General features: G+C 50.0%; 1 protein-coding gene across 1 annotated transcript in view; it reads left to right on the top strand.

Annotated features, from left to right (window-relative positions):
- The first annotated feature begins 218 nt into the window (after positions 1–218).
- Positions 219–23514, top strand: part of TTLL12 (tubulin tyrosine ligase like 12) — a 38389-nt gene continuing 15093 nt past the window's right edge. The window contains exons 1-6 of the mRNA XM_027854287.1: positions 219–335; positions 7371–7546; positions 11770–11968; positions 14442–14601; positions 17098–17231; positions 20852–20928. Of these exons, the coding sequence (XP_027710088.1) occupies positions 219–335; positions 7371–7546; positions 11770–11968; positions 14442–14601; positions 17098–17231; positions 20852–20928 (863 nt within the window). The remainder of the gene's footprint in view (positions 336–7370; positions 7547–11769; positions 11969–14441; positions 14602–17097; positions 17232–20851; positions 20929–23514) is intronic.

The following is a 23514-nucleotide window of genomic DNA, read 5'->3' on the forward strand; positions in this document are numbered from 1 at the left end:
CCTGGGAGGAGGGGGGCGGAGGGGGCGGGGCGTCGGGAGGAAGCGCCCGGGCGGAAGGGGCGGGGCGTAGCGAGGCGGAAGCCCGAGGCTTCTGGAGCGGGCGTGGAGGGGCGGAGCCGCGAAAGGGGCGGGGCGGCCTCGCTCAGAGCGGGTGGTGGTGGCGGCGGTAGCGGTAGCAGCTTCGCGCGGCGGCGGCGGCGGCGGCGGCCGTGGCAGCGATGGAGGGCGGCGGCGAGGACTACAAGGCGTTCGTGGCGCTGCACGGGCCGGCGTTGCGGGCCTCCGCCATCCCCGAGCGCTACTGGGGCCGCCTCCTGCACAAGCTGCACCGCGAGGTGGGGGCGCCGGGGCCGGGGGAGGGGGCGGAAGGGGGCGGGGCGAGCGTGAGGACCCGCCCCAGGGAGGAGGAGGGGGGCCACCTGGCGGGCTGTGGGGGGGGTCCCCTGAGGATTCCTCTTTTGCACCCAGTTCGTGCGGGTGGGGGCAGGAGGCCGGTCATCCAGCACTTAGTATGCTCCTAGTGTGTGCCAGGCAGGCACGGGGCAGTGGTCTGGGTGACCCTCCCCCCACGGGGGCGTCGCTTCCCTCTGCGTAGCGTTGGCACACAGCAAGCGCTTAATAAATGTTAACCGGCTCTGTTTGCGGGCGGCATCCTTGAGAGGGGAGGGGAGGGTCTGAGGGCTTTGAGGTCTGCGATCGCCCCCCAACCCCCTGCGGGCACGGAAGGGTTGGTCCCTGACCCTGTGTGGGTTTTCTTGCCGGAGAGACCCTGGAGCCGGCCGTCCTTTCCGGCTCATTTCACAGGTGAGGAAACTGAGGCAAACAGGGTGAAGAGACTTGGCCAGGGTCACACCCCAGTGAGTGTCTGAGGCCGGGTTTGGAGCCAGGAACGTGAGTCTTCCCGACTCCAGGCTCTATCCACTGCACCGCCCAGCCGCCCGCACAGAAGTGTGCCAGGCATTAATTCCCTGACCAGCAGAAGTCATCCAGACCCCCTGGCCTGTGGGCTTCGGGAGGTGGGAGGACCTAGGCTTTGGACTATGGGGTCCCAGGGCAGTTTGAGGCTAGTCCTGCCTGGACTGGTGAGAGCCGGTCACCTCGCCTCCCTCTCCTGACAGGCTTCCCAAGAGCAGAACTAAATAGAAGACCATGGGAGAGTGTCCTCCTGTCCAGTAAGTGCTCCCTTAGGCCTGATGCTGCCCAGGGGTCATGCCGGGCCCCCCTCGTTCTCCTGGGGTTTGAGAAAGCACGCTCACCTTATCAAGAAGGCACTCGTGGAGGGGCAAGAGGAGGTCAGGGCAGCCAGCGTCTAAGTGCCTTGGCCCGAGCCAGGAGTGAGTGAGCTCAGCCCAACAGGAGGCAGCATCCAGGTTACACGTGGGGAAGGGCCTCGCCTGGGCCAGATCGGGCTGGAGATGGCGGCTGACTTTGTGCCCCCAGACTGCAGGCTTGTGGGAGGGCCTGAGGAATGGAGGTCTCCACTACTAAACAGAATTGGGGCTAAACTGCTGGCATTGAGCCATGACCTCTCTAGGTGCAAGTGTTCTGAGTTCTTGAGAGAAAGCTTTGGGACCCACGTTCTAGAGTTTGCACCAAAGAGCCTGGAGATCTGTTGGCAGAAAGTGAAGTTGTGAGAGGAGGGGAGGGGAGACAGGACCCCTCCCAGGAAAAATCTTGCTTTGTTCCTGCTGGAAAATTAGAGTCATCCTCCCTCCACCTGACCACTGCTTATGTATTTAGCTTTCAGCAGATTTCAGTTTGCACATGGATTGTACTGTCACCTTCCCTTTCATAGCTCACCTGATTGCTTTTGTGGGAGCTCTGGAGCAATTAGCAGAAAAGGTAGTCTTAGCTAGGGCCTGGGCACTTGTGGCCACTGGAAGACGAAGTCTGCTGACTGACTAGGGAGGCAGCTTGTTAAGACGAAGTCTGGTGACTGACTAGGGAGGCAGCTTGTCAGAATAGGTTCAAAGGGAGAAGAAAGGATTTGGCTGGCCCCTTCTCTTCCCCCCACCCCCATTTCATCTGAGTGGGGGGGGGTGAGGAGGCAGCAGTCTTGGGAAGGTTGGGGGAACTAAGTTTTGTGAAAGAAGACTAGAGAAACAGACCACCCTCCTTCAGGCATTCCTAGCACTGGGGCGATTTGCAGGGGATGGTCCATTCAGACCCTCTGGGACGTCCTACTCCACAAATTTCTCAGATCTTCCTGCTCTGCCTCTCATCAGCAATGTGAATAAGTGGTTTCCCCTGTGTTCTCCATTTCCTTGTATCTAAAATGAGAGAATTGGACCAGTTGATCTCTTGTGATCCCTTCTGGCTCTGGGGTGTCTCTCGGAGTCCTCCGGGCGGGCCCTCTGGGCTTCTCCAAACAGGCTCCACACCTTCTTCCTAGACCTGCAGAGTAAGCTCTGATGTAAGCTCCAATGGCTTTGGAGCTGGGAGGAGGAAGGCACTCGAGCACCCCAGTGAAGGAAGGACTTAGCTGCTTAAAAAGGAGGAGAGCTTTGGTAGGAGAATTGTAGGCTTGTTGGCCAAAAGGACACTGAGGGAAACCCGATTTGAAGCGGCAGTCAGACTTGACCTGCACTACCAAAATTCCCCAAATTGTTGTATTTCTCAGGAAGACCTGTGTACACATCCTGCCTCAGACATTTACTGACTGGGTGGCCTTGGGCAAGGCATTTCACCTCTGCCTGCCTCAGTTTCCTCAGCTATAATATGGGGATCATAATAGCACCTACCTTGCAAGGTTGTTGTAAAGACCAAAGGAACTCATACTTGTGAAGTGCTCGGCGCTGTTGCCTGGCGCATAGTAGGTACTCTAGAAATGCTAGCTATCATTTAGACAAAACCTCATGTGCAAAAATACAGAGGGGCATAGGGGCGTTAGAATTTTACAGAGGTATTCTTTACTGTGCAGAAGGATCTGTGGTGTGCTTTTAAATAGTTGATTCTTCTAGGAATGTACAACACATTGCAGAAACCTCTTAAATCATTTTGCTTCTAGAAACTTAATAGCAGTGTGATTCTGGACCTTGAACCCGGTTCTGCATTTGTTTTCCTTGTAGAGTGTTAACCATCCGTAAACTGGGGGTTAACACTTGCCCTTCCAACCTCATTAAGTTGTGAGGAAAGTGACTTGTAAACCTACTTAAAACACAGTAGAAATGAACCCTTTGCTTAAAGTTTAGTTTGACAAAAATCTCAAGTAAAATGAAACTTTCCAGAATGCTGACTCCCTTGTGTCAGGTAGGTTGTGGAAAGCAGTGGTGTCAGATTCAAATAGAAGCTGGGACCTTATTCTAGACAATAAGGGCACACATTGACTTGATTTTAAAGTGTAATGCTTATCTATGTTTTATTGTATTTTATTTATTTTGCTTTGTACATAACAAGTGTCTATGTTATATGTCGTTATCTGTGATGTATATTATATATTTACACATTTTGATCAAGTTCAGGTGCACTAGGAAGTGTTAAGGGGCATGTTCAACACTTGTGCAAAGTGTTATTTTTCCTCTTTTAACAGATGAGGAAACTGAGGTACAGAAAGGTACTATGCCTTGCTCGTGGTTGTGCAGCCAGGAAGTGTTGGAGGCAGGATGTTGGGCCCTCTGTCTAAGGCTCCCTGTGCAGCCCCCATTATCTGGAGATCTGGCCAGGGAAGTCCAAGAACTGGAGTTTTCCCCCTCTCGCCAGTTTGATCCTAGGAACTTAGGCAAGGCTCTTCCTGTTCAAGCCCCAGGGCTCCCATCTCAAAGATGAGATTGTCCACCTAAGTTATCCCCACGGGTTTTTTTTTTCATCTCTAACTTATCATATAATATTTCACCTCCCCCTAGTATCCAAATTAAAAGCCTTAAAATGAAATTATGGAATTGCCAAATGAGTTGTAGAAGGTTAAACCTGCAAGGAAGCTTTGCATTGCTATTAAAAATACTCAAATTCAGGGATATTTTTGTTTATAAGGCCCTTGAGTAAAGGTTTCCTTTTTTGAAAGGCTTGGTTCTCAGTCACTTTCTTGCCCTTAGAATTACAGAATGTCAGAACTGGAAGGAACCTTAGACATCTTTGAATTCAGCCCTCCATCTTTCCTTTCCTATTGAACTTCCTCAGCCCTGGCGGCTGGTTTTGTGTGATCCAGAGCGTGAAGCAGAGCATGAAGACCGATGGCTGGTTCAGTGGACCTAGAATCCAGCCAGATTCCTTTTCCAAAACCCTCTCTAGAAGGGTGTTATTATTAGGATTAATTATAATAATTGTACTGATGACTCACTCCGTCAGCAGATACAAATAGGGCCTTGTTACTGATGATGACTCTTGAGAAGCTAGTACTGACAACTTCTAGTAATTAATCCTCTGAGTTCCTGTGGTTTACTGGAAAGAGTATTGGAATTGGAGTCCGGAGAAACCTGGATTGAAATTCCACTTCTAGCATTACTGGCTGTTTGGCCACAGGCAAAATCATGTGATCCCGGGAGGCTCCTGTAAGGACGTTGTGATGGCTGTGAATCCTTTAAAGAAAGCTCTTTGGTCCCGAGCTGCTTTCAGGTCCTGGGGAGATAAGGGAGGTCCAGAGCTCTAGGGAGGGAATCCCCACCGACGAAGCACTGCCTTTTCAACCTAAAATAAAAAACTAAGGATTGTTTCGTGTAGTGATTTTTAAAGAAATTGATGCTTTAGGTCCCCAAGGCATCTTTATTTAAAGTTTAGGAAGCGCACCAAGCATCTAGATAGAAAAATTCTGTAACCACAGATAACTTTACTTCCCCGTGGTTGGGTTGCTCCCTCTAAGACATTTGGAAAGTCCATTTGCTTCACCTGGAGAAGAGAAGATGCAGGCGGGCGTGTTCTTGATCTTCAGATGTCTAAAGGGCTCTTGGGGGAGAGTCAGCTGAAAGTTACAAGGAGATAATTATCAGCTCATTATAGACCTGAGGTAGGGTGCTTCCTTAGGGGGGAAGCGGGCCTGGCACCTTCACACCTGCTGGATTATAGAACAGTATCATTGAAATGAAGTGAGTTGATCGTGGTTAAAAAGAGAAAAGTAAATCAGAAGAACGGGACAGATATAGAGAAACCGGAAATCATAAGCAGCTGCTTGGTGTTTGATGGACCCAAGAACAGAGTATTTGGGGAAGGCCTGCTTCTGACAGCAGCTCCTGGGAAAACTGGAAAGCAGCTTGTCAGAGATTGGGCTTAGAAACCAACGTTTTACTCTGTATACCATAAACTCCATGTGTACATACACACGTATATTCACCTATTAAACCTTATATATACTTGTATGTGTACAGTTGTTGCCCACCCCAGCACACGTGCCTGCAAGGAGAACGACGACAGAGGCCCAGTGGCCAGGCACAGCAGGCCCTGGGAGGGGGCAGGGCCGCTTTCTAAATGTAACGATCCGTGTTTGTGTGGTGCAAAATGACAGATAGGCGTTTGGAGGACCACAGGACAAGGCAAGGCCAGTGAGCAGCAGTAGGGCACATAGCCAGGGGCTACACCCCACACAGGCGTGAATGTCGCTGAAAAGAAACCAAACTCTAATGATCCCAGAGAACAGAAAATGAAACCTCTTTTTGTCTGCTGTGGGGTGGGCCGACATTTGGAGAAGAATGTGGGAATGTATTTGTTAGAGTTATACTCTATTATGATAATAGTTAGCATTTCTGTAGTGCTTTAAGGTTTGCAAAGCACTTTACAGATACTACCCTGGAAGGTAGGTGCTATTATTATCCCCATTTTACAGTTGAGGAAACTGAGGCAGGCAGAGGTGAAGTGCCTTGGCCAGGGTCACACAGCTAGTGTCTGAGGCAGAATTTGAACTTAGGTCTTCCTGCCTCCAGGCCCAGTACTCAGTCTACTGTACCATTTGGCAACCTTTCTTTGTTGCTTTTGCTTAACTGTTTTTCTTTGTTACGAGGAAGGATTGATTCAAGGATAGGGCAATATCTCAAAATGATTTGACATTAAAAACAAAAGGTAACAGTAAAACATTTTTGAAATAAATTTTAAAAGGTTGGAGATCTCAGAAGAAATTAGTGTTAGCTTAATGTCCCAGAAAGCGTTTAGGCTAATGGAAGGAGCACTGGCCCTAGAGGCTGGAGACAGGCTCCTTACAGTAGCAAGTTAGTCATCTCATCTCTTCCAGCCTCAGTTTCCAGGCCTGTAAAAATGAGGCTAGTACACCAACTTCCTCCCTGGATTGTTTTGAGGAAAACTAGATCTCACTGTTAACGTCCTGTTGAACTTGCAAATTTGTTAAAACCCTGAGATTGTTTTCAACCAAACTATTCTCTAACCATACTTTCCCATCTTGTAACAGAGAAGTTGATTTTTTTGAATCCAAGCATTAGGCAATTGCATTTGTTGCTGTTAAATTTCATTAGTAGATTTGGGCTGGGCTTCTAGGCTGTCAGGATCTTTAGAATTTTGACTCATCCATCATGCTGTCTCTTCTGGATCTGCATGATAGATTTGATCAGCTTGCCATCTAATCCTTTATCCAAGTCACTGATAAAATGGTAATCAGTCAGCCAGCATTTATGAAGTGCCTACTGTTTGCTAGGCACACTTCTAAGAACTGGGGATAGAAAAAAAGGGAACAAGCTCTCAGCTCACAGTCTGATGGGAGAGACGACTTACAAATAACTGTATACAAAGAGGAAAGAGACAGGCTGAAATGGGAATGGTCTCAGTCTCAGCCATTAAGATTAAGGAGGGCTGGGAAAAGCTTCTTCCAGAAGGTGAGTCTTTTGGCGGAAGCCAGGAGGTGGAGATGAAGGGGGAGGGTACGTCGGGCAGGGGAAAGCGAAGGAGATGGAGGCTCATGGAGAAGGAGCGGCCAGGAGACCGGTGTCCCTCGGGTTCGAGAAGGCTGCTGGGCAGGAGGGCTTTAAAAGCCAGACGGAGGATTTTATGTTTCACCCTGGTGGGATAGGGAGCCACTAGTATTTATTGAATGGAGGTGTCGTGGTCAGACCCGGGCTTTAGGAAGATTCATTTGATGGCTGAGTGACGGGGAGCTCAGTGATACCCTCGACAGTAACAGGGAAAGAGGGTGTGAAAGTCGGTATTTCTAGTTGTCAGTAACTTGTTTTCAGATATTTCAGTTTAGCACTGACTCATGTTGCAGTTCCAACTCTCCCACTTGGTATCCATGTGACTAGCCTGCTTGGGACCTCAGTTTTTTGTAAAATGAGGAGGCCGGAATAAATGATCTCAGCGGTGCCTTGGAGTGCTGACGTTCCTTGACCCTCTTTCTCTTGTGTAAACCCGGTCGAATGACGTTGGGGGCATCCTAGCATAACCGTGTACGGTATCTTTGACTGTCACAGTCTCAACTGACTGAGTACTTCTGATCTCAGATATTCGATGCTGGTGAGATGTTTGGAATCATGCAAGTAGAGGAAGTTGAGGAAGATGAAGAAGATGATGAAGAAATGCAAGAAGAGTTGAAAAAGAAACCAAATCCAGGAAACGAACTCTGTTATAAAGTTATTGTGACCAATGAAAACGGACTGCGAGCGAATGATCCCAACAGGTAGGTGTCCATTGGAGAATGTCGGGTAGGCTTGTACCCAAACTGGTGCCACCCATCCCTTGGGGGTGTTTTCTGCCGACACGGGGGGAGGAACCGAAGCAGAACTCTGTTGAGTGTGAGCTTCACGTTAAACTTAACTTGTCTAGCGATATCTGTTCAGCATTACCAGCACACAGCTCACACTGGGCCTGTGAAGGGGGCGTCGGGCATGGAGAATGAAGTGAAGAGCTGGTCACGGTGACGTGAACCATGAAAAAATAGAATCTGTTTCTTGGCACGGCCTGGTGAGGAGCTCTGTAGGTGGGTAATGCAAGAATTCGGGGTAAGGGGTAGAGAGGCTTTTTTGGTAATAGAATTGTTTAGTTTGAAAAAGGTGGGAAAGCAGGTCGTGGGATGGCTTGACAAACAGACTTCACTGAAGGGAAAGAATATTTCTGTTGAGTGGTAGCAAGCAACTCATCTTAGTTATAGTACAATCCTTTAAGGTGCTATATTATATCAACATGTGGAATTTCTTCTTGAAGAAAAGCTCTGAGAAGTGACTTCTGTGAAATTTCCCTTTGTCCTTTCTTTGCAAAGACAGAGGTTTTTCCCTTTCTCCCCATAGCCAGTGTTCTGCATCCTCTGTCCTCAAAGTAACAAAACCCAGCTGTTCCCCCACTAACATTTCTGTAGAAAGTCTGGAAAAGGCAAAGCGTGTTCAGTGTCTTTTAAGAAAACTGCTTCTGTGGAAGTCGCTGCCCTAGGGAATTAGGACTGACAGCTGGGAGATCTCTTCCCCCTCTGGCTTTCTGGGGCTTGAGTTTGAGGCGGGTGGGGTTAGGGCAGCTCTGAGAATCCCTGAGCCCCCCAGGCCTCCTTCTGTCCGGCCCAGGTGCCAGGTTCCCAGCCCAGGTGTCCTTCGCTCCTTCCTCTCGGTCTCTGTGTCCCACCAGTTGTCTTGGAGCCCCTCTTGGCACCGGTCAGCCACTGCCTGAGCCACGTCTCCTGAACCACGGCACTAGCTCTTCATAGCCCAACCCCTTCCCTGCCCCCTTTAGTCTTCCTGCGTGCTTTACTCTATGAACCAGCTACTTCCTGTTCCTTGCTGTAGCAGAGCGCACAGACAGCTGGACTCAGAATCAAAAAGACTTGAGTTCAAATCCTGCCTCAGACACAAGTCATTGTGCCTCTCTCTGAGACCTGTCTAAATGCTGCAGGCACCTCTCTAAGATGGGCAGTTTGGAGAAGGTGCTAACCTATGACCTACCTGAGCACAGAGAAGTCCCTGTAGCAACAGAGACTACAGACCCTACCTGTGGGGTCGGTCCCTATCCCTGGAGGCCGCTGCTGTGGTCACATGATACACAAGCTTAGAGTCAAAGACCCTCTAGTCCAGCCGCTTCGTTTCACAGAGAAGAAATCTGGGATCTCAAAGGTTAGGAGACTTGCCCAGGTTCACCCTGTTCGTACACAGTAGAACTAGGATTGGGGCAGCTGGGTAGCACAGTGGACAGAGCACCAGGCCTGGAGTCAGGAAGCCTCATCTTCCTGAGTCCAAATCCATCCTCACATACTTACTAGCTGTGTGACTCTGGGCAAGTCACCTAATCCTGTTTGCCTCTGTTTCCTCATCTACTAAAACGAGCTATAGAAGAAGGATAGCGCAAACCACTCCAGTGTCTTTGCCAAAAAAACCTCAAACGGGAGCTGCAAGAATCAGACACGACTGAAAAACGACTGAATGACAACAACAAAAGCTGGAATTGGAGCCCAGGTCCTCCAGCTCCCCAGTGCAGGCCTCTCTCCACTGTACCGTGATGCCTCGTTATCCTCTGGCTCTGGAAACACTGACCGAGAGGGGATGAGGGTGACCAGTGGGCGAAAGGACTGGAGATGGCTTAAAGGGTTGAAGACTGAGAGGGAGGAGATGGCAGCTGTCGTCAGAGATTTTGAAGACCTGCTGTGTTAAATTGGGATTGGCCCTGTGGGGCAAAACGGGGGGTGCCGGGTAGAAGTGGCAAAGAAGCCTATTTCAGCTTGATGTCACAAAAGTTTTTCTCGCACTAAGCACCCTTCCAGAGCGCAGCAGGCAGTATTGGGATGTGGAGGATTCCTCCTTCCTCTTTGCTACTGGAGGTTGGGGGACCATTTATTGTAGAGAAGATTTTTGGTCAGGTAAGGCTGGACTTGATCATTTCTGTGGTCCTAGGCCTGTAGATAACTCTTGGGATGTGAGGAGTGAAGGAAAAGACCGTGGTTGGAGCCTAGGAGTGTGGGGGAAGTTTCGAAGGCTCATGGATTCTCAGAGCCAGAAGGAACCTTAGGAATGATGTAACTCACCTCTTTAATTTTCAGATGACAAAACAGGCCCAGAGAAGGGGGGACAAAACTCACTTAAGGTCATGCCACCACATGGTGCCAAGCTGGACTAGAAGCCTGTTTCTTAACTGCTGCTGTATTGTTCCTTCTACCATAACCACTCTTACCCTCCTAATTAATACTGCAGTTTCCAGGCTAACATTTTTATTGTGACTTTACTGCCCTTAAGGGCAGTCTCTACCCATAGAGAGTTTATGTAATAATGATATGATAATGGTAACATGTAAGTAAATAGATACAGAGATTAGATGGAGAGTAGTAGTGTAAGTGGGGGGTGCCGTGGAAAATCTCCTGAAGGTTTGAGCTGAATTTTTAAGGAGCCCGAGGATTCTAAGAAGTAGAGAGATAAGAGAGGGCATTCCAGGGTGGGAGGACAGCCAGTGCAAAGGTGCAGAGATGGGCAATAGAGCGTCACGTGATGGCCAATGTAGTTGGTGATGGAGTACTCATGGTCACGTGTAAGAAGACTTGAATGTTTCTGTCCTCTGCAGATGGAAATGTGTACAGGGTAAATACAGTGCGGGTTCACTGGTGGGGGAGTGAGGTCCTCACACCTTAGGAGGATTAGGAACGGTAGAGATGTTACTTGGGTCATGCTTTGAAAGAAACGTGCCCTACTAAGAGGGAGGGAAGGCCAGGGGGAGAAGGTTCCAGGCCTGGGGTCAGCCCGTACAAGACCACTGAGAAAAGCAAGAAGTCTAGAACGTGGGCTAGAATGAGGATAAAGGTGGGGAAGGACTTTGGGTGGCAAACAGGAGTTTGTATTTGATCCTGGAGTTTGCTGAGAGAAGGATGACATGGTCAGATCTGTACTTTGGAAAGTCATTTTGGTAGCTGTGTAGATGATGGACTGGAAAGGCCAGGGAGTGTGAGGTGAGGAGGCCACTGAGGGCCTGCACCAGAATGTTGGCTGTGGGGGTGAGGAGAAATAGCAAGGTGTGGTGACCAATTGAATGTGTGGGCTGAGGGACAGGGCGGTGTGGAGGAAGGACATCAAGAATGAGAACCTGGTGATCAGGAGTGTGAAAGTAACCTTTTCCTCTGCTGGGCAAGGCGGGAGAATGAATGAATGAATGAATGAATGAATAAATACCTTTCAAAGGAAAGACATTGAAGGCAGAGGGCAGCAGGGACAGGGAGGAGAAGAGGAGAGGAGGAATGAAGAATCAAATCTGAAGGAAGAGAAGAAAGTGAGGCCAGATGAGTGGGGTGGATTGGGACTGGAGGACTGTGGGGAACTTGGCCTTGTCACCCACCTGCCTGCTCTGCCCATCAGATGGAGGATGGCGCGGCCCCCCGGGATAGCTTCCCTGCCGGGGGCCTCTGGTGCTTCCTGTATGACTCCCTGCACTATCCACAGTGATGCCTTCTCATTCTGATGCAGCAGCAGCTGCCCACCAGGGCCTGAGAGGCTGTGGGCTTCCACGCTCACCTCTGCAGCCTGCCCCTCTCCTGGCGCTTTGGCGTCATCCTTCTGTGGCTTGTGGCCACTCAGAATTGGGCTCTGCTCTCCCTCAGATCACCGTGAATGGTGTGATGGGCACCAGCCCCTCGGGCTGATGAGGGGCCTAGATGGTGGCCCTGAGCCATGAGGAACACCTGTAGGGATGGCTGGTAGTTCTCTGTTGCGCCCCACCACTTACCAACTGTGGCCCTTGGCCTTTCTCTACTTTTCCTCTGCCCCTCCCCTTCCCGTCTTCGTCTCCTCTCCCACAGCCCTGTGTTTTCCATATTTTGTGTCCGTCGGGGCACGATGACGGACAGTCTTATGGCCTTGGTGCTGCCATGAGACAGCCGACGGGGAGCCATAAGCCGTATGAGTTCTGCGTGGCCTGATAATGGGTTTTTTGTTTGTTTTGAAGCATATTTCTTATTGACCACGCCTGGACGTATCGCATAGAACACGCCCGCCAGCAGCTACTGCAGGTTCCAGGGCTGCTCCACCGAATGGCCAACTTGATGGGCATTGAATTTCATGGAGAAGTCCCAGATGAGGGCTCTGTGGAACTTGTTCTGGAAGAAATGTGGAAGTACAATCAGACCTACCAGCTCTCCCAAGGGGTAAGACTGAGGTTCACGTGTTCTTGATGCTGGGCACAGTAGACCCTGAGGACTGGCTCATTGTAAAGCTGAAGGCCCCGTGCCTTGTCCCTGTGCGTAAAGCACTGGGAACTAGGCGCTTTCTGAAACAGCTGGGCCAGACCGTTGTTTGACAGCTCCCAGAGGTGTCACTTTAGGCTCTGATCAGAGGATATGAAGAGGGAAGGAAACTGAAGGGGAAAGTTGTTCTGCTTGTGTCCTACTGCAGAAATCTGGGCTTCCATCCACACCTGCTTCCCCAGCTGAGAGAGAGCACTGCCACACCTTAGCTGATGCTCTTTTTCCTCACTTGCCCTGGCCACCCTCTGGTGCTAAGCCTCTTCTCCTCCCCAAACAGTCCAGCTGCCAGGCCTGTACTGGAAGCCTTTCCAGTTTGATGCAATGCCTCCCCCTCAAGAACCCGGGACCCACCTTGGCCACGGTGAGGTGGCAGAGGAAGGCTTTGAGGAAGGGTTTCCATCGTAGGACGAGAACGTGAAGGACCTGGAGCACATGGCCCAGCTTTGTGCTTAAGCATCAGCGGACAGCAGCTATAGAGCACCTTTGGCTTTACAAGGGAAAAGGTTTTAGCCGGCTGGTACGACATTTTCCCATGCTTGACTCTATCAGAAATAGAGGCGTTCTGGCTGTCAGTCGCCAGAGTTCTGCTGTGGCTGTTGATAGGAACTCGTGGTGCTTTTGGAAGCGTGCGGGCTGCTTCCATCTGCCCAAGTGAAGGAGAGGCAATGAGATGCCCATGCATCTGAATGTTGGTGATTCTGTGGAGCAACTTTTATTTATTCTTGTCGGACTATAAAAGTGCAAAGTTCACCATGGAAGGAAGAAAAGATTACTGTTATGTGTGTAGTTTTCCTTAGGTAGAGAGCATCTAGAAATGAGGAGAAATGCTTCTCGCATGGTCAAAAGAGTTTAGTCAAGAGAGTGAGCCAGAAGAGGGCCAGCATTCCCCAGACTCTGCCCTGATGCAGCTTTCTCTCCTATCTCTAGTGGGCCTCTACCCTAGAGTTGGCAGAAATAGCAGCCCTGCTTGCAGCTGTCTTGGCATGGCTTCTGGTGTATGCCTCTTGTCATGACATGTCCATGACGAACATGGAGGTGCACAGCTCTGGAGTATGGCCCTATCAGAAAAGGAATAGAAATTGGGCTTAGATTTGGGTGTGAGAACTATGTCTTGCCCCTACCTGCAGGCCCTTCTGATATGGCCTGGATTTGACCTGTGGTAACAGCATGGAATGAGCACCCTCCATTCTCCATCTCTGGGATGGGGCCTGAAATGTAAGGGAATAGCCCAAGTGGGACTTCCCAGGTTGGCTCTTCTAGCTGCAGGTCATTCTTCACCGTGGGTCCCTGAAATCACATTGTCCATCTGGCTAGTGCAAGTTTTGCTTTAAAAGTGTGGAGAATAATATTCCACTTGATTGTGATAATGAAAAACACATTGTGGGGATGGAATACTTTAATGAACTTACAGGTTAATACCATCTTGCTTCCCAAGCCCCTCAGCCCCAGCCTCAAAGTTTAGCGGAAGCTTGTGTGATAGAGTAGAAACATCATCAGGCTTGGGGCCCAGACCAAGGCTTGAATCCCACCTCCATCGCTTATCTGCTTTGTGACTCTGGACAAATCATTGACCCCTTTGGGCCTCAGTTCTCTGGCCCGTAATCTGAGATCAGATACTGTCAAATGAGTACGGCAGGAATGTTGTAAGAATCCAATGAGATGGAGAATGGGACCGTGCCAGTGATTTCCTTGGCAGCAGGAACTCCTACATGAGACAAATCCAACTTCCTGTGCAGGTCAGCCCCTTCCCTTGGGGAGTTGTCCAGAGCAATGAACAGTAAAGCCTGACTGCCCCAATGCCTCTATTTCTGACAGAGTCAAGTATGGGAAAATGTCAGCAGTGAAACTTTAACCAGGCTGCAGGGCTAGCGTTCAGTTCACTATTGTAAAGTTGTAAATGATAAAATAGTGTTCGCTGCATCAGCTGTTGCTATTACAGAAGTCCCCCATAGATTTTTTTTTTTAAGATCACCACTCTTATGGCTTCATCATGACATGGGGAAGGTGACCTCAGGTTTTGAAGGCTGTGCCAGCATGGCTTTACCAGTAACCCAACCTGGCTGGGCTTTTCAGTGTGAGCCATGGGTTAGACCAGAGTATTGGAAGAGTCCCATGATTTTTTTGGTCATTGTAACTCTGAAATTACAGACTTTCTGCTATGTAAAGAAAGATGAAGCCCACATCAGTGGAAGGTATACCACCAGTGGAATGATAGCTCCTTGAAATAATGCCATGTCCACTCAGTTACAAAAGTTAAACCCCCCCTAAAATACAAACATTGGTTCCCATAGCTGTGAGGGTAAGCTAAAACATATTGCTGTTTGGAAGCATGAGTCTTTATAATATGGCTTTTATATTCTCTCTGTCCGAAAAGACTGCAGAGGAAAAGGTTCCTGTGTGGTATATCATGGATGAATTTGGATCTAGAATTCAGCACTCGGATAACCCAAGCTTTGCAACAGCACCCTTATTTTATATGCCTCAGCAGATCGCCTACACAGTTCTTTGGCCCCTGAGAGACCTTGAAACAGGTGGTAAGTCTGCTTTTCCTTATTTGAGTCATTCCACAAACATTAGTGAAGCACCTGCTATGTTTCAGGCATTGTAGATACACATCCAAAAAAGGAAACAGTCCCTCTTCACCGGGAGACACAAGTGCACCTACACACGGCATAAAAATGCAGTTAATAAATGCACACTATATAAAAGAGTCAAATACAGGGTCCTCTGGGTAGGAGGGCACCAGCATTTGGGGGATAGAAAGGGCTTCATACAGAGGATGGTGTCTAAACTGCATCTTAAAGGAAACAGTCTCTGAGGCAGGCGAGCATTGCGGGCACAGGGGAGGGCCAGTACTCAGGCCCAGAGACAGGAGAGAGGCTGTTGCACGTGAGGATCAGAGAGCAGAGTAGTGCAGCTGTGTCGCCAAGTACAAGATGGGGAGTGATAAGGCTGGAAGGGTGAGTGGGGATCAGGTGGTAGAAGGCCAGGGGCAGTAGAGAGTCACATGATGTGGTCAGATCTGTGCAGAGGACAGCCTGGAGCAATGAGAGGCTTGAGGCAGGGACAGCAGGTAGTGACAGTCCTGATAGTCTAGGTGAGAAGGGATGAGACCCTGAGCTAAGGTGGCAGCTGAGGGAACAGAGAAAGGTCTGATATGATAGAAGGAGCGGGAGTTGGTGGCCGAGTGGACATGATGCTGAAATGGTGAATCTGGGAGGCTGGGGTGTTTTCAGCAGAAATAGGGAAATTTGGAAGGGGGCTGCTGGGTTTGTGGGAAAAGAAAATGAGTCTGGTTGAGTTTTAGATCGTGTCTACGGCCCTTGTCGGTACAGGACTGAAGCCTGAGGGAGAAGCTGTAGCTGGCTGTTCAGACCCGGGAGCCCCCCTACACTGAGATGATAGTTAGACTTTGGGAGCTGAGGAGTCAGCGTGTGCGATGAGACGACAGAGGCAGAAGGGAGGGAAGCCACCAGAGCCAGGAGCAGCTGCAGTCTGACAGGAGGGGTCAGGAGGAGGCTCAGGAGGGACAAGAGAGAAGGAAGAAGGCAGCAGCGCCAAACACAGCAGACACGTTAGGAAGATCTTTGGAGGGAATGAGATTGAGGCGTGAATGAGAACAGAAAGTGCAGGCAACAGGTGGAGATAGGCCACTTTTTCTCAAGGAGTTTGGCCAAGAAAAGCAGAATGGCAACGGCATGATGGCTTGAGGGGATGATAGGGTCAGTGAAGGCTTTTTAAAGATGGCAGCCTTGGCAAGGAGAAGGGCGACCTCTTTGTCAGAGACCAGAGAAGAAGAGAAGAGAATGGATGATGATGTGAAGAGTTTTTGAAAGCGCTGATGGTGCACAGGATCCAGGGCTGAAGTTTGTCAGGAGGAGAGTGATGAGAAGAGGACCAGGGATCCCAGAGCGAAGGACGAGGCAGAAGTGAAGTGGCCAACTGCTGGATTGAGCTTGGAGAGGAAGGAAAGAGAAGTCACGTAGGAGGAATGGCCTGGGACAGTGTGGAGGGGTGGAAGGAACAGAGATCTCACTAAGTGTAAAAGCCAGGTGTAGAGGGTGCAGAGCCTAGGGATGAATGGCATGATGGGGAATTCTGGTCAGAGAACCCTTGTGGGTGATGGGAAGATCTAGCATGTGACTATCCCTGTGTTTGACTCCGGTGGGGTAGAAGAGTAGGCTGTGGGACTTAAAGAGATTGAGGAAATGGGAAGTTGGGGGGCTTGTGGGGGTATCAACCTTTTTTGTTTCCTGGCCCCTTTGGATGCACTCTGGTGAAGCTTATGAACCCCTTCTCAGAATCGTATTATTAAATACATAGGATTATGAAGGAAACCAATTACATAAATCAAGGTTTAGGTTTTTTTCCCATCCAAATTCATAGATTTCCAATTTACCAAGAGACCCCTTGGAGTCTAGACTGTAAGAAAGAACCCCTTATGAATATTACAGTCCCCTAGTATAAATGAGGGAGGGAGGTGGGGAGGAGAGGATCTTGGGGAGCCAGGTGCTAACTAAAGAGACGAGTCAGAATGAGCTGCCCTAATACTGACGGGCAGATTTCAAGAAAGAGATGTTTCTGAGTAAAGCAAGTGAAGGGAGAGTCTGGAAGTGACGGATCCAGGAGTGCTCTGACGCCCCACCAGGACCAGGGTGTGGGTGGAGAGCCGGTACAGCTGATGCCAGAGAGGATAGACAGGGAAGCGGTGGTCTCAGTGAGAGGGGGAGGACCAGAATGAATGGCACTTTGTTCACTGTGAAACAGGAATTCTAGCAGGCACAGGGTGGGATGAGTGTGGTTGGATTGGCATCTGGGCGGCGTCGAGTCGAGGGAGGTGAGGATGAGAGACTCTGGAGAGGGTGGGAGAAGCCATAGGGCTGATGGTGACCGACGAGAAGGCATCTTGCTCTCCTTCCATCCCCTCTCCCTGCTGTCATCCCTTTGAGTGTGCGACAGCTGCCCTCACAGGTAGTGGAGAGGTGCCAAGATCCTCGCTACCACCTACTAAACCATGTACCTTGACACAGAGGAGGTGACCCGGGACTTTGCCTATGGAGAAATGGACCAGCTCGTCCGGAAGTGTGTGTTGTTGCCGTGGGTTCCTGCAGACGTGTTGGACGTCAGCTCTTCCACCCCTGAGCCATCGGAGGAACACTACCAGGTATGATGGTGGTGAGCCCACCTGTGCTGGGCATCGTTTCAGGCCACCTTGAATGTTGTCCTTGCTCTACAAACATTAGGAGGCTATCTCTCAGACAGAGAGGCCTTTGTGCAGAAGAGGGGGCTTGGCCCAGACAGCTGAACCAGCACCCTCGGAGACAAGGTCGGCTTCAGGGTCAGGAAAAAAGTCTCAACTGCCTCAGCTGCCGGTGCCCTGTGCCTCCCTGGGTGCTGTTCTTTGGAGCATACCCCATGTGGGTGCCTCCTTCACAATGCCAGCCCTTGTATGTACAGAAGAGGCCCCCCAGGTGAAGTCAGGAAGACCTTGCTTCAGATCCTGCCTTTGTGACCTTGGGTCAGTTTGCTCACTATCTGTCTCGTGGGATTACTGTGCGGTTCATGTGAAGTAATACACGTAAGGTCCTTTGCAAATTTCTTAAACACTGTAAATGTTATTATTAGTCTCTTCCTGTTGTGGGAGCACCGTTTAGTAGTGGCCCCAATAAATGACTCACGTTTCTGCGCCAGAAGGCAGGGTCCCTATGAGACCATGGGAGCTGGAGTGGGAAGGAGGCTTAGACACATCTTCACCTTCCCTAGCATTCTAGACACCTCAAGGGTCAGTCTGGGGAAGCCTGGGGACCCTTGTTGGAATAATGCTTTTAAATGCATAAAATGATCTATGTAGGATTATAGAGGAAAGCAAGTCTATTGCAGTACAGTTGTCAGAATATTTTTAAAACAAGTCACAGGCTCCAGGCTGACCCCTGACCTCACCCAGCTCCCTCCTCACAGAGACAAGAAGGCTGACCCCTGCGAAGGTTAGGCAGCTTGTGCAAGGTCGCTTAAGTAGTAAGGATAACAGAAGCAGGATTCCAGCTCACATCCACTCGGCCTCTGAACTGAGTGTCCTCCCCACTCCCTCCTCTCAGGAACCAGGAAATGTGAGGGTTGGTCAGAAGAATGATGATCGTTCAGCCAGGGGAAAAGAAGAATGATAACAGCACCTTATAAAGGGCTTCCTCCCAGACTCTGCGACATTTTAACAGTTGTGTAAGTGGGAAGAGCTTTCAATACATGGGCCAGTGCTGGAGCCCAGAGTGCCAGCTGTCCTCATCGGTGTATGAGATGTAATGGGAATTGTAGCAATAACCCAGTGAAAGAGAGAAGGACCTCTGGTCAGCCTTCAGAAGGGCAGGAGAGGACCGCCCTTGAGCCTGCAGGCACCTCGCCCTCTTTGGAAGCCCCAGAATCCACTGGAAAGGCATGGCAGCGAGGTGCGCTGGCAGCGCGGACACCTGGGTTCTAGTCCCACCTCTGGTCACTTACTGTGGGACCTTAATGGAGCAAGGTCCCTCCCCTGTGGATCTCAGCTCATGGTGTTAAATAAGGGGCTTGGGCTAGATTGATGACTCCTAACCTAGGGCAAGACCCTAGGGGTGGGGGAAGTCTGTAGCAAGTGTCCCTGGGCACCGTGGCGTCTGAATTCCGAGGCAGGACACTGAACAAGAGGTCTGCAAATCGTTTAACTTCCTACTACATGGCTTCCAGGCTGCCCTCCATTTCTAACGTCATCCTGTGGTTCCGTGGCTGCCTCGCTGAGTGTCAAGACCTAAAGAGTCTACCCTTCTCTCAGGGGCCAGCTCACAGGCTGAGCTTCCCTCAGAAAAGGGTCTTCTGAGCTGAGAGAGACGGGAGCATCGGCTGGGCTACCGATACTGCCTCTTCCCGGCCGCTTGGAGCATGCAGCATCCGGCCCCAGGCGTACCAAGAGCTGTTGGGAAAACATCTCTGACTCACGAGCATTTGTGAGACTCTAGGCTCTTCCTGATGGAGCTGAAATATATCCCTGCCGGGTAGTTATCATTTCAGAGTCCAGGGAGGTTGAGTATCGTGTTGTCTAGCTAGAAGATGTCCATGTTGGTAAAAGGGAAGCAAATAGTCCATTATTTAACCCCATGTACATAGTTGAGCAAACTGAGGCCCAGCGAATGGCAGTGACCCTCCCATGGTCCTGAACTCAAAGAGTCTGAGTTTGGGCTTGGCCCAGCTTTTCTCCCTCCTGCTGCAAGGCTGGTCTGGAGGGAAGAGGAGGACCCAGTGGCCACCTTCAGAACTCTGAAACACTGTCACAGAAAAGAAGAATTAAGCTTCGTCAGGGCAGCTCTGGGAGAGGAACACAGGCTATTGGATTGAAGTTATAGGGGCAGATTTTTAGCTCTGTAGACGGACAAGCTTGCCATGAAGGCAGGATTGCCTGCTGGCTCTGGGAGTGTTGCTGCTTGTGCTGTGACCAGAAGCGAGTCAGAAGGTGACAGATCAGTGAATAATTCCCCTCCCCTCCCCCCCAGTTTTACAGAGCAGGGCACTGAGGCCTAAAGAGCTCACGTGACTTGCCCCACATCACCCAAGCAAGGTAAATGGAAGAATTTGGATCTCAGCCCAAGTCCTTTGGCTCCAAATCTGGAGCTCTTTGCACAAGAAGAAGCCTTCAGAGGTCAGCTAGTTCAGCCCCTTCATTTTACAGGCATGGAACCTGGGCTTCAGAGATAAGAAGTGACTTTCCTAGAGTTACATGGCAGTCACTGTTCTGCTTTGAGCCTCAGGTTTCACATCTTCCCTAACTCACCCTTGAGCTTGCCGGGAAGAAAACGCTGGGATTCCTGAAGCTTGGGTCAGCACATGTCAGGGGAGTGGTCCGAGGCCGGACTCTCGGTGCCTTCCAGCCGCTGAGGATTGGGAGTAAGAAAACTGAAGCAGGAAGCTGGCCGTTTGCATAGCCTGTCTAAGTCATTGAAGCCAAGATTTCTGAAAAGCTTTTTAATCTGGGGTTCTCTTCTGGGGCTCTACATCTTGCCTCAGTCCACAGTTTGGTCTCTGCAATAATAACCGGGAACTGAACAGCCCAGTGGAGCTGGATGGACGTTTTGCCTTCATTCTGCGTGCTTCTGTATAAAGAATAGGAACCCCGTGCTTGTACAAAGTGTGCTTTAAGCTGAGATTCTGAGCTTGTTAGAGCTTGAAGGGATTGGAGAAATCCTGTTGTCCTGCTTCGCCTTCTCGAACTCTCATGAAATGCTGTACATCAAGTGCCTTCGTTTGAAAGCTCTCACTTTAGAATTCTGGTGGTGGTGGTGGCAGCTGCAGCCCCCATGGTAACAGAGGAGGAAGCCGCTGTTTCCTGAGCCTGACTCCAGGCCTTAGCCTAGAGAGGTTTGGCGATGTGCTCAAGACATTGACCCAGTGGGCTGCCGAGCACAAGCTTGGGCCCACGTCTCCTCACTCCTAGTGGATCGCTCTTTTGGCCACAACCAAGCTACCCAGAGTTTCCTGTTTTCAAGATAGCTGTCTCCTAATCAGTATAGGAATTTTTTTCCCAAAATACTGTTTTTCATTTTTTTTAAAGTTTTCCTGATTGAATTTTCCGTTGGTGTAGTTCCGTGGATTTCTCAAAATACAGGACACAGGATTCTGGGCAGTGGGATGTGTCAGAAAGCGAAAAGGGAGTTCTAACACATCCTAATAATTTTGAGAAGTAAAAGAAACTTGACCATCAGTAACAAGGGTCTCCTGCATATGTTCTCCTCCTCCTAAGAGCTGGTGTGTTCTCTTTCCTCCCAGGCCATTTTGGAGGGAAACAAGGAGAAGCTTCCTGTTGGGATAAGTCCACCAGCTTACCCCAAAGGCCATGTTTTCAGGTACGTAAGTCCTTCCTCAAATTGCACAAGAAAGCATTTCTCTACCTTCGGTTTTTCCTGACCTTGAAGAACCTTTTCCTAATCATTTCATCCCTTTCTGGTCAATGGTCTGAGGGTGGGAGTAGCTACTGAGAATTGCCAAGGAGGTTTGGGGCAAAGGCAGCGGGAGAAGGATGTGAGTGTGAAGCAGGCTGAAGGGGATGGTCTGTGTCCAAAAGTCACGCTGCCCGGGGAGGACACGCATTCCGCTGGGGATGCTTTGGTTCCAGGGCTTCTGAACCTGGCTGAGTTGTGTTTTTAAATGCGTAGCATCAAACATATAAGATGCAAAGGAAGCCAGTTCTGTTGAGTCTTTTTTTTTTTAACAAAGAGTTCTTGAAGCTGCCTTCATAGATGGAGTCAGAGACAAGGAATTCTGCAAGTATTTCCACGGTGCCTTTGCACTGGAAAAGTGCTTCAGCTAAAGGATGTTTGCTCCAGTGGCAGGGGCAGTAGCTGAAACACTCCCTGGGTAAGTTCTCCCAGAATGAAGCATGCATCTCTTACCACTCTGAGTCACTTCAGTGACGCACAGCATCCGCACCAGCTGTTTGATCAGTTAAAAGAAGACAAGGCTGCAGTGGTGATATCTCAGTCCTGGTTCTGACTGCCGCCATCTGTGTGTGTGACCCTGGGGCAAGACCCCAGCACCTCATTCCTTTTTACTAATGAAGAAGCTGACCTGGACAAAGATCACTCTGTGAGTCAGGCCAAGCCCTGTGTTCAGCGCTGGCGATACAGAGAAAGGCGACAGATGCAGCTCACCGTCTGATGGGGGAGACGGGTGGGCGATGGAGGTGGCTGCCCTGGGTCCCCTCCTTCAGTGGAGGATCTGGGAAGGGCTCTGTGGGGACGCTGCTGGGAAGAGAGGTTTGGCTCCCGAGTCTTTCGTGTTGGGATCTTAGCTGATGTCGCTGGGAGCTCGAAGGAAGCGGTCTGTCATAGGTCTGTGTGGTGAGTGGTGCATCTTGGTGTAGGAGTCGGCCGCTGGACCTGTGAAAAATCACGCATTTAGGATACTTGGAATTGACTTGGTAGGATACAAAGAGACCTGCCCTTAGGGGGCATTGGGAAGGCCCTTAGGAGCCGGACAGTCCAGCTGCCCACGCCTTGCCCGAATACTGCAGGCTTCATCCCTAACGGGCATCAGTCTCTGCTCGAAGCTAAAATACTGTGACAGAAAGGGATTTCTCTGGATCCTCAGTCAGGAAGCTGTTGGCGTGCAGTAAAGAGTACATGTGGGCTGGGTTTTTTTTTTAACATTCAAGATTAAAGTAACAGCTGAGGTATGTGAGTGAGCCACAAAACTTGAGGCACAGCATAGTCTCCTTTGTGTACCTAGCTGTATGTTTTGGGCGTGTGGTCTCCTAAATTGAAACAAAAGTGGGGAGTAATCTCTCTTATTTTTAGCTGGGAAGCTGATGGTAGGAAGTACAGGGAGTTGTAAACTGCCGAACATGGGTGCTGGGAAAGGGTGGTTGTGAAACTTTGGGCAGGCCTGAGCCAAGCCCTGGCAGAAAGCAGGAAGAGCTCTCCAGGATGAGGCGTTCAGGCAGCCGTTTTGAACTGAAGGAAGGGTCTTAGGGGTACCTGTGACTGTCCTTACGTGAGGGTTGTCCTCAGGAAGGGAAGACTGCCCTCAGCTGGCCCAGTTGTAAAGTCAAAATACAGGGAAAAGAAGCTGGAGAAGAGAGAAGATGCATTCGAGGCTCCGTGGCGCTTTCTTGGCACTGCCCCAGATGAGGGAAACCACCTTTCTTTTAGGGACACCGTTGGTGCCTCTGTAGTGGCCATTGTTCATTTCCCATTTCAACCCAACACAGAAGACCGTAACATTTCCTGGGCCCCTGCCTTCTCCATTCCATCTTGAAGAGGGCTCCTGCCTTCCAGGGAAGGGAAGAAATGGCATTCTGTCAGCTGCCTGATCCAACTCCGCTGTACGGGTCACTCCCGCCTAGTCTCAGATTCTGAAAGTCTGCTGTCCTCCCTAACTCCCTCACAGTCCCCCAGAATGTCCCACTCTAAAACTATGCACTCCTTCTAATAATAGCAATAGCTGCCATTTATACATCAACTTTAGGTTTGCAAAGCATTTTACGAGTTTTGTCTCATTTTATCCTTACAACAGCCCTGTGAGGGTAGGTGCTGTTACACTATCTCCATTTTACAAGTGGGGAAACTGAGGCAGACCAGGTCCTCTCTAGAATGCTTGCTCTGTAGGTAACCAGCTCCTTTCATCTTAAATCTTTTCCTTTCCCTCCATCTCCTGTCTGCCTCCCTTTGTCACATTGGCGGTGCTTCCCCTCATTTTTCCTAGCTCACTGGTTGAGTTGGGGGTGTAGGAATACTGCCACTTCCTAGCTCTCCCTCTGCCACCATCACTCATCACTTCTTCCCTGAGGCTCCCTCAATGCTTATCTACCACCCACTCCAAATTCTGGTGGCTGCCCTCTCCTGACCTCCTTTGTTCATTCAGTGCCCGACTCAGAATCCTTCTCTCCTCCTTTCAGTGTACATATTGATGCTCCCTCAAACACCCCAACCTCC

This window comes from Vombatus ursinus, unplaced genomic scaffold (assembly GCF_900497805.2).
Source record: "Vombatus ursinus unplaced genomic scaffold, bare-nosed wombat genome assembly UNPS02010394.1, whole genome shotgun sequence".
NCBI classification, from domain to species: domain Eukaryota; kingdom Metazoa; phylum Chordata; class Mammalia; order Diprotodontia; family Vombatidae; genus Vombatus; species Vombatus ursinus.